This window comes from Balaenoptera physalus, assembly GCF_965194825.1.
Source record: "Balaenoptera physalus genome assembly, chromosome: 9".
NCBI classification, from domain to species: domain Eukaryota; kingdom Metazoa; phylum Chordata; class Mammalia; order Artiodactyla; family Balaenopteridae; genus Balaenoptera; species Balaenoptera physalus.
In genome coordinates this window covers 24,993,255-25,011,271 of record NC_138888.1, presented here as the reverse complement: position 1 = coordinate 25,011,271, position 18,017 = coordinate 24,993,255, and the positions used below count along the sequence as shown (strand labels likewise).

Here is an 18,017-nt window from a genome sequence, read left to right as displayed (position 1 = left end):
AAACCCACATAACGTCCTAAGTCTTTTGAGAATTTAATCAGAACTGTCAGAACCTTAGAGCTCATCTAATCCAAGGCTGTCATTTTATAGATGAGTGAACTGAGGCCCAGAGATATTGAGTGATTTCTCCAAAGTCACCCTGATGGTTGGTAGCAGAACAGGGACAAGGGACTCAACAGCCTGATTCCTGGACCATTGCTATCCTACACTTTTCACTTTGGACTTGACTGATTTTATTCCAGGGAATAACTTCTTTTTTTTTTTTTTAATTAATTTATTTATTTATGGCTGCATCAGGTCTTCGTTGCGGTGCGTGGGCTTCTCATGGTGGTGGCTTCTCTTGTTGCGGAGCACGGGCTCTAGGCACGTGGGCTTCAGTAGTTGTGGCACATGGGCTCAGTAGTTGTGGCTCGCGGGCTCCAGAGCACAGGCTCAGCAGTCGTGGCACAGGGGCTTAGCTGCTTCGCAGCCTGTGGTATCTTCCCGGACCAGGGCTCGAACCCGTGTCCCCTGCATTGGCAGGCGGATTCTTAACCACTGCGCCACCAGGGAAGTCCAGGGAATAACTTCTTGATAAGACTATTAAGAAAATAAGTCTTACATATAATATACACTATATTACAATAGTCTATGAGGAATTATACTGGTTTGGGTAGAGCATTAGCTGTATTCTAATAAATCTTGCCTATACTATCACACTGCTAGTCCTCCAATCTAACATAAGTTTAACCTTGTGACTTTAGATGTGATGAAAGCATCCCTGTTGTACTATTTCTATAAATTTCAACTCTGCCTTTCTTAGTATATGGGATCCCTGAATATTCCATCGTTGGTTGCATCTGTCTGGTAGTTATTAGAGCAATCTCAGGTCACAACAGTTTTTAGCCTTGCCCTACTTAATAGATATGCTATAGCTCGTGATGGTGACCATCATTTCATTAGAGCAACAGAGCCACTAACTGTCTCATTAACTTTAAAGAGATTAGATTTGTTTTAGATCATTGACCTTTATTTAGCCAATGTAATGATTTATGGTATTATCATATGTTTCCTGTCACTTTGTAAACCGGAGTTCGACATTTTTTTTGTTTTGTTATTTAAGGCATTTGTATTTCTCTAGAGTTGGTTTTTGATATTTCTATAATTTTTTGAGCTGTGTTAAGTTTAGATGTCTTACTCTAGCCCATGTCCAGTAGATTTACTTGGAAATCTGTATATGTGCGGTGGAACGTTTAAGTGCATTGCATGGCATAACTTTTTCAAACAACATATAAGTGTGCTGTGTATTTGTATTTGCACAGTCATGCTTATTCTAAAAATAGTATAATATGCTTCCATGTAAGCATATACAATTTGAATACACAGTGTGAACGCACAAAGCTGGCAGCTATTAACAGCTATTACTCTCACTTGAACTACTGCACCCTCCCCCAAAGACAAACTAACACAACGTTAAATTAAAAAGATAGGTAATTTAAAATACACTGTGATAAGATTTCCCTGGTGGCGCAGTGGTTAAGAGTCCGCCTGCCAGTGCAGGGGACAAGGGTTCAAGCCCCGGTCCGGGAAGATCCCACATGCCACGGAGCAGCTAAGCCTGTGTGCCACAACTACTGAGCTGGCGCACCACAACTACTAAAACCCTCGTGCCTAGAGCCTGTGCTCCCCAGCAAGAGAAGCCACCACAATGAGAAGCCCGCGCACTGCAACGAAGAGTAGCCCCTGCTCGCCGCAACTAGAGAAAGCCCGCACGCAGCAACAAACACCTAACGCAGCCAAAAATAACTAAATAAATAAATAAAATAAATTTATAATAAAATAAAATACACTATTATATAGTGAATGCTGACAGTGGCTGTTAGGGTGATAGAGTATTGGGTAAATCTTCTCTTTTCTCTATATTCTAAATGTTCTATAATTTTATTATTTTAATACTAAAAAGACCACATTTATTATTTTAAAAGAAAGGCAAACAAGAAGAAAGACAATAAAACAACAACACTGAGAAACATGTTTGTAAAAAATTCCCCAAGTTGACATTATGGTGTGGAGGTGTGTGAATGTCATTATGGTTCTTGCCCTTTATTATAATCCTGCTTTCACAAAAGGGACCACCAATTGATGTGCCACTTCCTTTATTGCTCTTAATAGTCTTAAAGTTTTATCTTTTTATTTTTTCTTTTATATAATAGCTCTCTCTCCTTCTTTCTTCCCCTCTCTTAACATATGTCTTCTTGCTTTGCTTGTTATGGTGGTTTTGTGTTATTTGTTATGTCATCCATTGACTGTCAGTTCTGAAATAATAAATCTGACACCTAGGTATGTTTTAATTATGATATGAGGTAATTGAACATTATGATATGCCACTTTTAAAAATTCAAAGTTAAAATATAAAATATAGCCAATATTTTATAGTAACTGTAAACGGAAAGTAACCTTTAAAAACTGTATAAAAATTTTAAAAAGTGGATTTAATTAAAAAATTAATTGGGGGTTAAAGAAAGAGTAAAAAGAATTTTAAATATAATAAACAGTTCATTCATTCATTCAAAAATATTTGCATTTATTGCAAATAAATAAATTAATTAAATGGGATCAACGTCAGTGTTAATAGAAAGTCTGAGGCTCTAATATCCAGCAGGAAGGACTTGCGTTCAGATTTTGCCAAGGTTGATTGTCCTGCTGAAGTGATTTATCTTGTTTCTTATCTCCTGATAGAGTGAACCAGCTTCTGTGAATAGTTTTTCTGCCATGGATCAATGAATTTGTAGGTTTCTTTTGCTAGTTAAATGTTTCTGTCAAATATCCTTATTCATGAAGAAAATGATTCCTTTTTATACTTTGTCCTTGTCAGGAAAAATGATAGCAGGTATCCTTTGAAAATACAGGTGTAAAGACTCACCTATAGGAACAGAATTAAATCCAAGTCAAATTTTATACATGTGTGTTGTGTGCGTGTGTGTGTGTACATTCATACACATATGCATCAGTAACTAGCATTTGTGGAAATTCTATCAGGGGATACCACCAAGGAGACTCAACTTCAGGTATTGAGGATACAACTGAACAGTGTTGAGGAAAACCTTTATTGCTATCACTTATGAATGTTTCTATTCTCACGGAATGCTCTCATGGTTGATCCAATGATAACGTTAATTTTCAGGTTCAGAAATGGAAATTAGTTAAGCCTTGTGAAAATTTAACCTATATACTCTACTTGCCTACTTACCTCCTAAATCCTACTTGCCAGTTTATGATGGGAACAAATTTTAGAGACCAGAGTTATCATTTTTATTTCATATCTTCTTTTAGTGAATCCTTTACATTTTAATTACGTTCACTTTTTCTAAATACTGGATTTAACTACTGGTTAGAGCAGGGGCTAAGGAAATTTTCCTGAAATGATCTCTCTCCTCGCTATCTCTTAGTCTTATTGAAAAGCAGCTTCAGTTTTGCAACAAACACATAATACTTTCATTATTTTAAAAAAAAAGAGCTATTTTAAAAATGTGTATCTCCACCATATGAAAAAGGCAAGGTTTAATTTTTTTTTCATTCTAGCTAAGCAACCCTCTTCTCCAAGCATGCTAGGAAATGCTGCGTTCAAGAAGCCCCTCCCGGATCAAGATGGGTTGGGGAGAGGGAATAAGCAAAAGGCAGAACAGTGGGCCTCTTCCGGTCTTGTTAGAGAAAAGTCTTGAAGCAGGTAGAGAAAGGAAAATAAGCTGACACCTTCTACACTCCCTCCCTTACTCCTCAGAATATTTCTGAGAGGGCACATGCCAGAGAAGTTTGTGGAAACATGGTCTCACGGGAGACTGGAACTGAAGTGTGATAGGTCTGCAGCAGCGGATGGCCAGGCCGAGGAGCCTGGGTTCTGCTCCCTCATTAGGCCTGGGCCGTCACATTCTCTCTCTCTCTCCCTTCCTCCTTCCCTCTTTTCCCTCACTGACCGCACGCGTGCGCACACACCCACACCAAGATTTTCAAAGTGTTCATTCCATGTACATTCTACTTATAGACCAAAAATTCAACCAAGAGAATATAACCACAATCTTTGTTAGGTATTGTTGAAACATAGATGTAACATAAGTAAAAATAAATATAAGTGAAAAATATTAAAATAAAACCACTACTGGAGCATTTGGGAAGAGAAGTGCCTTTTTAATAAATACATAAATTACAGTTATTTAATTTGGAAAACACCAATAACTTCAGTGTTTCTGGAAAGTAGACTTGGCATCTCTAGAAATAGTTATATGACCTTGATAAAGAACAGAATTCGTTACTCTTTTGGGTCTTATGAGTTATTGTTATAATTAGTAAGGCCAAAGGACTATAATAAAAACATTCTTTGAATATTAAAATAATTCTCCCAAAGCCTATATTAAGCCTTGCAAATTTCAGGCAAGTTATTGTATCTGAAAATCTGCCCAAGATATACCCCATAGTGAGTAATGTGTTGCTATGAAAGCTTTTGGATTAAAAAAAAAAAATGAACTTTGGGTATTAGAATATTTGATTTACTGGATTTTGGCTCCTCTCCTGCCTGTTTCTCTTGCTAAACATTCAGAGTGAGACTTTTCTAAGATTATCTAATATTACCCCATTCTTGGAAGTTCAGCCTCTGTAAATAATGGGAAAGGAGACCCTCCTGGATTGTTGTAGTGCATATTTGGCTCTGAATTAAATGAATGTTTAAATAGCTAAGATTTTCAGTTAATGTTGAATTTGGCTGGTTACCCTGTGGTTATAAAATTTTAAGCCTTTAAAAATACATGGGTTCTCAAATAGCATATGCTTTTTTCCTGATTTTTTTTTTTCCTGACTAGCATTTTGTTACTACCCTCACTGTCTGCTTCAAACAAATATTATGCAGTTTACAATTCTTATAGCATATGTTTCTGCCTACAAGGACTTTGTGTGCTTTAGCAGACAGCCACATGCAACAATGAAAAATGATTTCTTGGATGAGTAGTAGAGAATCTTGCTTTTAACCATTTTTCTACTTGAGTTCAACTTTTAAGGTAGGGTTGGGTTAGATCTGTTTTTTCCCTCCCTCCCTCTCTCTCCCTTTCCCCTACTTCCCTCTCTTCCCTCCTTTTTCTTTGTTGCAGTCTCTCTTTACTCTAGATAAATTCATGCTGTCAGTATTATTAGAGGTCCTTGTCACGCAATAATAATGTAATACTCATGTAGACAACCCCAGGTGTTTCTAGCTTTTGCATCTCCTAAATCCTCACCTATTTTTCAAGTCATTTTGAGTAGGGACCCACTTGTCCTTTGCTTTGAACTTCTGGCTGTACAGAATTCATCAAAGCAGAAAATGTGTTGGTTTGCAAGCCTCATCACTCATATTTAGACCCTGTGTGGATTTGTTTTGGAAAAATAATAGCCTTTACTAAGCCATAATTGAGATGAGGGCTGAATGTAATTTCCTGCTGCCAAGGAGAGGGTTGGAAAGAAGGAGCAGAAGCTTTGAGAATATAGACTAGGGCAGTGACAGCAGGAGGTGGTGGGGAAACCCTCTGGAGAGAGCGGTAGACAACAGGGAGGCAACTGAAGAGTTGGCAGGGCCAGGTGACTATGCTCTCTCCAGACCTCTAGCTCAAAAGGCGAGGTACCAGAGCACAGACTCTCAGCCTGAGGGCCCTCAATCCCTCCATCCCCAGTTCCCTTTCCCACTTCCAACCCTTTCCTTGCAAGAAGCCGTGAGTGGGCTGCTTCACCACATGAGGGTGTTGCAAGGCAATGGGCCGAGTTGTGTAGGAGAAGCAGCTGCAAGAGGTGAGCAGTCTACTGCTGTGATTGTTCCCCCATTTTTTAGGGCCTCTTTTGGCCATCTTTGTGTCTATGTGCTCTGTATAGCCTTGCAATCTAACCCAATGTTGTTCTGTCATTTAATCCATTGGTTGAATTTATTGACCTACCATTGGGTTACTTATTTTTTTACTCAACATTATGTAGCCTAATATTTATGTTCTGAACCTATTTCTAATTCACAGAGCATTAGTCTACTGTAGTCCCAAGTGCAAGTAAGAGATACATTTTTTGATAAGCATCTAAATATTCTGCATGAGAGAAAGTCAAAAAGAGATGATGATAGAAATGTATGTGTAATATATATTTGCATACATGTGTATAAAATATACACGTGTATATAAGTGCATAAGCACATATATGTATATATTCATACATATACACACACACACAATGTATATAATGTTTAAATGGAACCTGGTCATCCATTACTTACTATGGCACTTATTAAACTCTATGGAAATAAAGCATCACATTTTCAGTATTTATATATTGTAATGGGAGTCTTTAAACACCAAATATTACTGTTGATTAAGAAATTGAATTAAGTAACATCTTAATGGCAAATTAATTTAAATTTGCTACTCGTATGTTTTGTTGCCATTTGAGAAAATTATACTATCAGTGTTAAATAGAAAAGCTCCAAATCAGTTATAAATTGAGAACAAATAGCAAAGGCTGAAGGTACTCCGCATAACATTTTAAAATGTCTTGATTCTAAATAAGTCTCTTCCATTAGACGTCCCCAGCCCTTAATGCCTCTTTCAGGAGACAATCTGTTAGGACGATGGAAAGTCGGGAAGAACAGCCTCAGAACGCAGAGGAGGCTTAGTCGGCTCCTTCCAGATTGGTGTCGGCCACTTCGGGCAGCGGGGGCCCAGCTGAGGCCCCTCCTGGGAGCCCCTCTGCTGCTGCTGCTGGGGGCTGCCTCCTGGGCTCACATCTAGACTCCCCAGTTGGCACGTGCTCTCCCGCTGCCGGCGGCGGGTCTCGACCGTCGGCCTCCATCACCCATAGAAAGGCCTCTGCCGGAGGCTCCGGGGCCCGGCCGGAAGCTGCTGCCTCTGGCTTCCGGGGCTGCCCATCGGCCTCCATCACCCATAGAAAGGCCTCTGCCGGAGGCTCCGGGGCCCGGCCGGAAGCTGCTGCCTCTGGCTTCCGGGGCTGCCCATCGGCCTCCATCACCCGTAGAAACGCCTCTGCCGGAGGCTCCGGGGCCTTGCCGGAGAACGCTGCCTCTGGCTTCCGGGGCTGCCCGTCGGCTTCCATCACCCGTAGAAACGCCTCTGCCGGAGGCTCCGGGGCCCGGCTGGAAAATGCTGCCTCTGGCTTCCGGGGCTGCCCGTCGGCCTCCAGCACCCGTAGAAACGCCTCTGCCGGAGGCTCCGGGGCCTGGCCGGAGAACGCTGCCTCTGGCTTCCGGGGCTGCCCGTCGGCCTCCAGCACCCGTAGAAACGCCTCTGCCGGAGGCTCCGGGGCCTGGCCGGAGAACGCTGCCTCTGGCTTCCGGGGCTGCCCGTCGGCCTCCATCTCCCGTAGAAATGCCTCTGCCGGAGGCTCCGGGGCCTGGCCCGAAAATGCTGCCTCTGGCTTCCGTGGCTGCGGATCAGCCTGTGGTCCAGCAGGGGGACCATTGCCTTGGGCCTGTGCTCCTGACCCTGATCTGAGGGGAGGTTCTGCCTCGTTGCCTCCCTCCGCCTCAGCCTGAGGACTTGGGGGATGCAGGGGACTCCCTGAATGGCATGCTGGGCTCAGAGGGGCTTGTTCCAGCCCCTTGAGGGCCGTGCCGCCGCCCCCTTGAGGACTGCTGACTTCTGTTTGGATTTTTTTGGACGCATCGAGGGTTGACTCTGGACGATGAATGACCATGAAGGCCGCGGCCAGATTCTGCACAGCATTGTGAACACCCTTGGCTTCCTCCGCCTCTGCCTCTTCACCCACAGAGGTATTTGACTCTGGCTCGTCGTCGTCAGAGGTGAGCTGACCTTGGGCATCCTTTTCAGGTATTTTTGTTTCTCTAATTTTTTTATAGAGTTCGTTTCTCTCCTCTTGTAAAGCTCGACAGAGGTTCTCTAGCCTTCCAATTTTCATCACGAAGCACTCATATTCTTTAGCTCTCAATGCTTTCTGTGATTTAAACAGACACACACACTCATAAAACGACATGAAAAGCAAAATTGCCAGGATGCTCTATGGAGACAAGCAAAACCATTTGTCCAGGAATTTGTCTGTTAGGCTCTGACCACAGGGTGGTGGCTGGACAGATACTTGGTCATGGACATCACTTCTATTTTTGTACTGTGTTGGAGACTCTGGTAGAATTTTAATCCACGTATTCTTTTCTTTTTTTTTTTTTTTTTCTTTTCTTTAGAAAAGAAAGATAGCAAAGCTTCTCTCTGCTTCAGTCTAGGGCTTTTAAAATTTTATAATAGATGAATTTTCTGCTTCTAAGACTTAGAAGGCATAAGTAGAAGCTTGTGGCAAAATGATTGAGAGGGACTGGGTCTTGGCCATCAGCCATACCTTATCTGTTCTGTAGATAAACTGCTATATGCTAATCCAGCAACTGTTTGATTTATGTTTATGAATAATAAGCACATCTCTTTGGAATTGGTTGCAATTTGGGATGAACTGTTAGAACAGTAATTGTATCCAGAGAAACTCACCACACACTCATTCATGATGCTGCGTGAACTGTTCAATTCTCCTTTTCTCTAGAAATTGTTGGTGTGTTTGTGCACGAAATCATCTTACTCCTTCAGCCCCACCTTTGTGCTACTCTGTACCTTTTAAGACTTTTTTTTTTTACCACTTCTTTACATGGAGAGGCCTTCACCTGAAAGCCCTGCCTCTCAGGTTAAGGACCATGTATGTTTGCGTTTATGGTCTCAGACTCTCCAGAGCCTGATGTAATATCAGTATTTAAATACCTGTTGGAGGAATTAAACAATATATCTCCGTATCTGTCTATAAAATAGCACATACCCTGGGTGCTTGGGCTAGTGTCTTCTGTCAGTTATGTTCAAATCAACTAATTAATTTATTCTGCGCCTGTTATGTGTCAGGCACCAGGGAAATTCAAGGGCAGGTAAAACACTCATCCTGCCTTTAAGGCATTCACAGTCCAGCAGGTGTGGTGCTGCTTTGGGGACAGCTTTGGCATCAAGAAGTAGGCGTGTGACTTAGGGTCACAACACTATGAGTCTGGACCTGAGACTAAATTACTAAATTGGCGTTTGCTCTAATTATTTTTATTACAATATCATATACCACATCCCAGAAAAATTCAGCTCTTTTTCAAAAGTAATTATTTTGTGGTATTAGGCCATAATTATTTTCTGAGTATAAATATATTGACTGGACAAGGGAAGATGAGCAAGGGGAAAAACTTCCTCACCTCTTCAATCATGTCCAACAGTGCTTTGTTACAGTTCTCAAACCGAGCTTTCCACGTGGCTGTGTCCTTTTCCAGCTTCTTCATTTTCTTAGTGGTCTACAAAAATGAGTGTTTTAATGTTAATTCTGAAGAGTTAATATATCAAAGAAACTATCAGTTCCGTATGTGACTTCAAGAAAAGTCCTTTCGTTACCAGCTGCTGAAGCAAGCAAAAAATTCGATGTCAAGAAATGATGACTGAGTGGAGAGAGTCATGATTTATTTTTGAATCATCTAGGTCAGTGGTGAACAGACTTACTTGCACCAGACCCAATTAAGGAGAAAGGAAAACTACTTAGGGCCTTTCTGTTTTGTCATTGCTTTTTCTTTTGTTTAAAATAAAAATAGCTTTATTGAGTTCCAAGAATAAGGTTGAAATTTAGATTATTTACTGTACTGAATGGAAGACTATTAGTGAGAAAGTCGGCCTGGCTTTTCAGATGTTAAAATGTTGATAATATCTGGGCACATCTGAGAAGTAGCCACACAAAGGCAACTTTCTATTTTCTCAGCCTTCACATTTGTAGAGTGCAGTAGGATTCACAGAATGTGATTACATGCGTTATTGCTTTCATCCTTGAGACAGTCCCCCAAGGAGGGTTCTATTTTCACCTCCACTTTATAAACGGGGAAACTAAGGTTCAGAGAGGTGGAGTAGTATTCAGATGAGTTAGCAGAAGAGTAGGGCTGGAGTTATTTCATTTAATGCAACATGTGCAGAGTGCATGCTAGTTGCCAGGCTGGGGCTGGGTGTAGGGCATCCAGAAGTTAATAAAATGCAGCCTGCCTTTTTCAGACCTGAAACTACTCACGTTCCTGGTTATAGGATCTCCTCTCTGCTTGCCTGAAGTGAAGGAAAAGGCCTGTGTTCAGGTGCAGTTACCCTGGATGAACCACACCTGGGCACTGGCTGCTTCATGCTAACCTGCCTGAGGCTGGGTCTGCTTGGAGGCTAGAGGCTGGGCCCAGGCAGTTGGCCCCTGGGCCCTATAGAGATGCTACGTGAGCCTTGAGTGCTTTTTTATTTTGATCATTTCTTAACTGAGTTAAACTTTTAAAAGTCATCAGCCCCTTTAGGAATTTGATGAAATCCATGAGACCACACCTAAAGAAATGCAATATGCATATCAAATTTTTTTGCTAATTCTACTAAAAACCTATAAATGAACTCCAGATAGAAAACTCCTTTAATATTTATTCCAATCTTAAAACTATGTAATTCTGCAATAAATAACAGCATTTTTCCTACTCTAATATTTATTCCAAATTAAAACTCTGTAATTAAAAAAATTTTTTTTAATGGATGGATCCATCGTGGAGTGGGAAAGCTGTATTCATTGTTTTTCACAATGAATTGTGAAATTTATCATATTGGTTTATGGAAATTTTTCAAAGAATGCTTTCTACACTTAAAGAGGGTTAATGCCAGTGCCTGTTCAGAAACACAGTTCTGATGCTGATTTTATTTTGGGAAGACACTGAATTAAACAAAATGTAAACAGTATGTCCAATAATAATATTAGCACCTCATATTTGTAAAAGACTTTAAAAAGGTTTAAGACCCGTAAAAATACATTAACTTATTTGAACTTCACAATCTTGTGAAGTAGGCAAGGGAAATCGTTTCTTAATTTATAGATAAGGGGGAAGTTAAGTGAATTGTTCACTGCTACTTGATGAGTAAAAACACACCCAGACTTCATCTTCTCATTCAAGCCCCTGTCCGTTATATCTTATTACATATATTCTCTTCTGAGAAGGATCCTATGAAATGGTATTTTCTACTCTAACATTCTGCTTTTGCATATTTGTGTGAAAGTTAATTTTTTTAATCTTTAAAAGATTAGTTTTTAATTTCAGTATAAACAACATAATATTAAATTTCTAGCTCTTATCTTTTCTTTTTACCCTCTCCATGGCCTAGAAAAAGAAGATATTCTTCCTCAGAGTGAAAATGTATCCTAGTGTTTTCGGACTCTTCCTAAGACTAATTCACCAGATACTTACCAATAAAAAAATACAGTCCAAGTCTCATTTGCATGTATAAGTGTTTCATTACTTCATGAAATGCACTGAAATATCTTAGCAAGAGAAAAATGAACCCAAAGGAGTATTGCCTGTCGAACTAGAAGACGTCAGTATTTCGTGGGGGATGAGCAATACTCACTTTCTCCATTTCCTGTTTGAAGGTGGCAAACACCTCATTGCTTTTTGTCAGTGTGCTCTGAAACTCTTCAAACCTTCCAGAGTAGACAGTAAGCTGTAAACAGGGGAAAGAGTAGATCTGTTTTAGGACTGCTTTCAGAATGCTTCCAGAACAAAACAACATGTCATTGTTTATTATTTGAGAAGAAAAATGATTTAAGGTAATTCTTAATACAATGTTAGTGATACGTTCAATTCTTTTTACTACGAGATCAGCCTAGGTCAGTGAGTATGATTGAAGTACTTCTTTAAAGAAAAATGAAATAATATGTCATCACCATTTCATTATAACTTTTACCAACAAACATTTTTTGAGCACTGAACATAAGCGCTGACTCTGTGTACAAAAGCATTTAACCTGTAGTTCCTGTTTTTGAGGGCCCTGCACTCCTGACAGGAAGGTAGTCCCAAAGACAACTTGATTATAGGACAGTGAATACAAAGTACCAAGTCAGTTAAGTACTGATCAGGGAAGGAGGTGAGTGTGGCAGGTGATCATTTGAGCCACATTTTTGTGGAGAAGGTGAGCCTTGAACTTGGTCTTGAGGGAAGCAAGAATGTAGACAAGTATGGGCCAGACATGGACTAGGGTTGCTGCCATTATGCAGGTTGTGCTATTATAAGCAATTGTCATTTCCCTTTTTGACATTGTGGTTTTGTGTATTTATGAATACAGTGTTCTAGCCAACAGCAGTTAATTGTCCCTTTTCAACAAAATTAGTTTATTATACCAATTTTTTTTATAGATGGAAATAATGAGTCTTGAGGAAGAAATGCCTTCTTCTAATTTGCACCAAAAAAACATCATACGGGTTAGCTTGGGAGTATGGAGAAGAGCCTTTGTACCTCCACATCCTTAATTCTGAGGCTTGTATTTGGGGTAGGAATAGGGCAGGATAGGGAAGGAGAGTGTATAAATACTTGATTGTTACTGACAGTGATACAGTAATAAAATCTTGCTTTTGAAAATAATTTTAGGATAGCACGTTTTGAGTGAGTGGAGATTTAATATGGATGATTCTTGTTTACTAACATGGAAAGTTTCCATTTTCAAATGAGACTTTGGTACTCCTGAGTGTCTGGAACAGCCTCAAGTCCTCAGTTGGGCGCCAACTGGCTGGTGGTACTTGTGAGACTGTCCTTTCAAAAGCAGAGAAGAGTGACTGACCGAAAGCCAGTAGGTTGGAGAGTTCCCAGTCTTGGGGATGGGAGTTAGAGGCAGTGTGTGGGAATCAAACAACCCCTAGAACCAAGAAGATTTGCTTATCTAGAATGGCTCATTCTCACATGATTCAGAAGAGCGGAGGTTTTACTGCAGAACACAAGAACAACAAAATAACGTAAAACTTTTCATAGGACACAGATTTTCCCAAGTCAAACAACAGCTGACCATCATTTTGAAATCAATCATTAGCACTGTGGGTATGTGATAAAACTTGAGGTAACTCTAGTGGCCTAAAATTTTTCTCATGATTCTTTAGCATACAGATTTAAAAAGACTGGGTAAAGCGGCAGAAGGGAATTCATGGCCAGGAAGGTACCCTAGGGTTTTACACACACAGTGCATAAGACAATACAGCTGACCCTTGAACAACTCAGGGGGTTAGGGACACTCATCCTCCATGAAGTGCAAAATCCGTGTATAATTTATAGTCAGCCCTCTGTACTCCCGGGTGCTCATATCTGCGGTTCCCCATCTGCAGATTCAACCAACCTTGGATACTGCAGTACTGTAGTATTTACTATTGAAAAAAATCGACGTGTAATTAGATCAGCACAGTTCAAACTCATGTTGTTCAAGTGTCAACTGTACTTGCTCATTAGGTGCAATGCACTCTTGACATATTCTATTTAATTGTTTCATTTTTTTCCCAAAGTACTGGCTGAGATCCACTGAATTGATTTCAGGGTGCATGAATAGGTCAAGTCCCTCAATTTGAGGGTAAGCTCCTGTGGGACTGGCTGCCTATACTGCCCGTGGTCTAGTGGTGTAGGGTGGGGACAGCTACCCCCAGTTGATCCTCTTCACCTATCACAAAATCCATTCATTTGTATTTTTGGCCAAGCGTCCTGTTGACTTCTTTTCCTTACTTTCTCCTCTTTCTTTTTCTAGCTTTTCAGTAATTCCAGCAAAAGTACAGGGGGTTCGAGATATGGTCTCCTGAGCTGGTCCTCCCAGACCCTCTCCTGCAGCCCTTTAGCTGTAGGCTGCAGACGGGAAGGGAAGGCATGGGCACGTGTGTGGTCCATTTCACCTGTGCAACCTTGACAGGCTCAACGGGGGCAACCACACCCACCCCGGCCAGCTCTCTCCCCATTCTTTGGGCAAAATGTTCTTTTGGTGTATAAATTGGGCAGATTTTGTTTCCCTTCCCCACTTTTTCTTGTGGCATGGAGAAGACAGATATACCAGAGTTCCAAGGAGTAGTGTCTCACTTCATTACCACTTCTGGCTTTTTTCTGGTGACCATCAACTTTTTCTCTCTTTTCATCTTTTAAATTGGGTAAAATACACATAACATAAGATTTGCCATCTTAACCATTTTAAGTGTATAGTTCAATATTGTTAAGTATATTCACATTGTTGTGCAAACCAATTTCCAGAACTTTTCATCATGCAAAACTGAAACTCTATACCTGTTAAACAATAGCTCTCCATTTCTTCCTTTTAGTGACTGTTTTTAATAGTCTGCTTTTCTTCCTATTTGACCTCTTTGTCATAGGTGGCAAAACCTGTATGGACTGTACTTTTCTCAGGTAACCAACTCTGACACTCTTTATTGATACGAACTAAAATGCACACTTCCTGTTTACTTTATGGATATGTGTTTGGTCATATTTTCCCTCTCACTGTTATGCTGACGTGATGCACGTTTGATGTGTCATATTCCCTCTTTCACTTTGGTATTTCAGGGAAGCATGGAAGGAACGTCCAGAGGTCTTCCTCAGTATTTTTACCAGAGGCAGAAATAGAAACAAACTATTCTAGGATTAGTAACCGCAACAGTTGCCCTGACATTTCACTTTTAAATGGGCGGAGCGACACACACATTCTTTTACCTGAGCACAAATTTTAATTACAAACATTCATAGCATATATGAAACAGAAATGTGTCCAGGAATTGTCTTAGCCAACTTGGGAGATTTCAATTATAATAGTAATTGCAGAGGAATCTCCTTTCATCTTATATAGATAAGGTGAGGCCTTCTGAGATTAAAGACTATGATTACCCATCTTTAACAGTTGACTCACTGATCTTTCCCCTGGGGTAGTATTTTGTGTCTGTGTTGCTGTGTTGTGTTGGTATTGCTGACTTCCCACATCTACTACCATCTTCATCCTTATCGATCCAATGAACACTCTGTTTGTAGCCACAATTGTATCCCATTGATCATCTCTGACATTTACTCTATTGGCTTGGTTTGTATAATTGAAAGCTAGACATCTCTTCCCTAAGTGAGAATCATGCCCCAGATTGGCAAGCTGTTGTCTTATGACTGAAAGGTGACTTCCGCCTAGGAAAACACAATCTATCCTTGATATTTCCTTTGCTCAGACCATAGAAATGGGAACTAAGGCCTCTCCTTCCTACCATCCGACTCCTTTAATTGTCAAACCAAAGGAAGTGTTTGAGTGCTTTGCAAGATCATCTGTGATAGACTTTGTTTTTCAAGGTTTAAACATTTAAAAAATATAATGCTGATATTTTTCAAGAGGAGCTCATTTAAACATTATTACACATAGGGATTTGGGGCCTCTATATTCTTCATGATGATTAAGTAATTATTGCAGTTCTGAAAATGCCTTGAAGACAAAAGAGATAGACAAGGGAGGGTCCTTACAGAGAGAGCCACGTGCCATGGAAAGCAAGGTGATGGAGGAGGCAGGGTTATCTAGTTTAGCTGAGTTCTTCAGCTCTGGATATTCTCTACATTCATAAACTAGAGCTGAACATGGTCTTGAGATCATCTTTTCCAGTGGTTCTTAAAGTTTTTTTCAAATAAAGACTTCTTTTGTCTCATATATCACTATGTGGATCCTTACCTATGAAATAATACTAATATTAGCTCATACACTAATCAGTTGTTAGCATTTTAATTAATATTATTTTTATCACTAGATTGTGAGTTTAATTAGGCAGGGATTTTTGATTCTCTTATTAAGTACTATATTTCTAACATCTAGAACCATGCCTAGCACTTAGATGCTCAATAAATATTAGTTGAATTAATTATGTTTACTATGGGGGCAGGCACTAAGTTTTTTTTTTTTTAATTGTTGAATGTGTCTACTCTTTTTTTTTTTAATTAGTTAATTTATTTATTTTTATTTTTGGCTGTGTTGGGTCTTTGTTGCTACACGCGGGCTTTCTCTAGTTGTGGCAAGCGGGGGCTACTCTTCGTTGCGATGCGCAGGCTTCTTATTGCAGTGGCTTCTCTTGTTGTGCAGCACGGGCTGTAGGTGCGGGCTTCAGTAGTTACAGCACACGGGCTCAGTAGTTGTGGCTCGTGGGCTCTAGAGCGCAGGCTCAGTAGTTGTGGAGCACGGGCTTAGTTGCTCCGTGGCATGTGGGATCTTCCCAGACCAGGGCTCGAACCCGTGTCCCCTGCATTGGCAGGCGGATTCTTAACCACTGTGCCATCAGGGAAGCCCTGAACTAAGTGTTTTGAGTGCATAACTTGAAAACAAACTGCATATACTACATATTCATTAACTCATTTTCCTTCTATAAATTTAATCAAACATATGAATAACTGCCATCCATGCTGCTAAGCAAAAGCTGATATAATGGGCTTCCCTGGTGGCGCAGTGGTTGAGAATCTGCCTGCTAATGCAGGGGACACGGGTTCGAGCCCTGGTCTGGGAAGATCCCACATGCCGCGGAGCAACTAGGCCCGTGAGCCACAACTACTGAGCCTGCGCGTCTGGAGCCTGTGCTCCGCAACAAGAGAGGCCGCGATAGTGAGAGGCCCGCGCACCGCGATGAAGAGTGGCCCCCGCTTGCCGCAGCTAGAGAAAGCCCTCGCACAGAAACAAAGACCCAACACAGCCAAATAAATAAATAAATAAATAATAATTAAAAAAAAAAAAAAAAAAGCTGATATAATGTCAAAAGCAACTACATTTTAGATAGTAGCTGCTGCCTTATGTGCTGTTAGGTTTTGGAAATACTGAAAAGTAATGGGCCTCCCAGAGGTCAGAGGACTCCAGTTTGGGATCATTGATCCATTACAGCATCCTTATTTTACAGACCAGGAAATTTAGGTCCATGGAGGTTTAGGTGAGCTGCACAGAATCAGACAGCTTCACAGTAGAAGAGCCAGGATTCTGACCCTGGTCCCTGGGCTCGACCCAGTATTGAGGGATGAATGAGGAACACTGGCAAGTCTAGAACCCTGGGTCATACTTTTTCAAACTTGAGTGGGTATAGGTGGGAAATTGGATTACTCCTTTATGTTATTTCACAGGTCATTAAAGACCTAGTTTCTGATACCAGCCAAATGAATCACTCTCTAGCCTAGAGTCTAATGGTATTCATCTATTCTTCATTTAGCATAGAGGAGTAGAGATTGCTTATAACAGATGGAACAATGAATAGCTTCACATACTGCCTTTGTACCCCTCGAGGCTCTGTGCTGTGAATGGGACAGAGATAGAGCCAGAAGCCCTGACTTGCTTCTCTGGACTCTTCCCCCAGCAGCCCCCCACCACTGGACAGTGAGGTCACACCTCCTTTCCCCCCTGCCTGCCTCTGGTTAGAAAACTGCCACTGCCTGCCACCCACCCCACACCACGACATGATGTGTTCCGTGACTGCCTAAAGGATGACCTTGAGTTTGTAACTTTAGAGTTTAGTCCTTTAACTCTGAGTCCTTCTATTCTATTAATAGTGAAAAAAAATTACGGTTCGTATTTCTATGTAATTAATATTTTTAAACTATTTTGATATATTAGTGGGGGAACAATTCATCATTGCATTTTGTACACACATTGGAAAGGTGCGCTTTAGGAAGGTTAGATATCAAAATGTTATTTATGTTTTTGTCTGTGTAGTGGTATAATTTGTGATTTTAAGTTTCTTGTTTTTCCTACTTTCCTTTTTAAAAAATGAACTCGTATTCATTGAACTTGTTCATTTTTTTTCACAATGAACAAATATTCAGCAGTCAGTACATAAACATTTACAAGTGAATTATTCAAATCTTAAATTAATGCTGCCCAGTTTGGAAGGCTTCTGATTTTCTCGCTTTCTGTGAATTTGCTCTGTGAGATTTTACAGTCCCTTTAGCACTTGGGCATTTCTCCCAGCAGGGGAGCTAGAGCCCCTCTGTGGCAGGATGGCTCTCCTGGAACCTGACCGGGAACGTTTGCCAGGAGGGGCAGAGCCCCAAGGGCACCAGAAAGATGGATAGGTCTGGCTTTCCTCTAGAGCCAGCTGTTGCATGAGGCTTTATTTTTGAGCCTGAAATACGAATTCCCATAGTCTAATCAAAACATACACATAACATCACGAAGCCAAATCAAAATGGTTTCTGACGTCTGCCATCTCTAATC

General features: G+C 40.7%; 1 protein-coding gene across 1 annotated transcript in view; it reads right to left on the bottom strand.

Annotated features, from left to right (window-relative positions):
* Window positions 1-5,925: 5,925 nt before the first annotated feature.
* TXLNB (taxilin beta) overlaps window positions 5,926-18,017 on the bottom strand; it is a 37,809-nt gene continuing 25,717 nt past the window's right edge. Inside the window, exons 8-10 of the mRNA XM_082474583.1 lie at window positions 11,424-11,516; window positions 9,218-9,313; window positions 5,926-7,947 (exon numbers count right to left, since the gene is read on the bottom strand). Of these exons, the coding sequence (XP_082330709.1) occupies window positions 6,649-7,947; window positions 9,218-9,313; window positions 11,424-11,516 (1,488 nt within the window). The 3' untranslated portion in view covers window positions 5,926-6,648. The remainder of the gene's footprint in view (window positions 7,948-9,217; window positions 9,314-11,423; window positions 11,517-18,017) is intronic.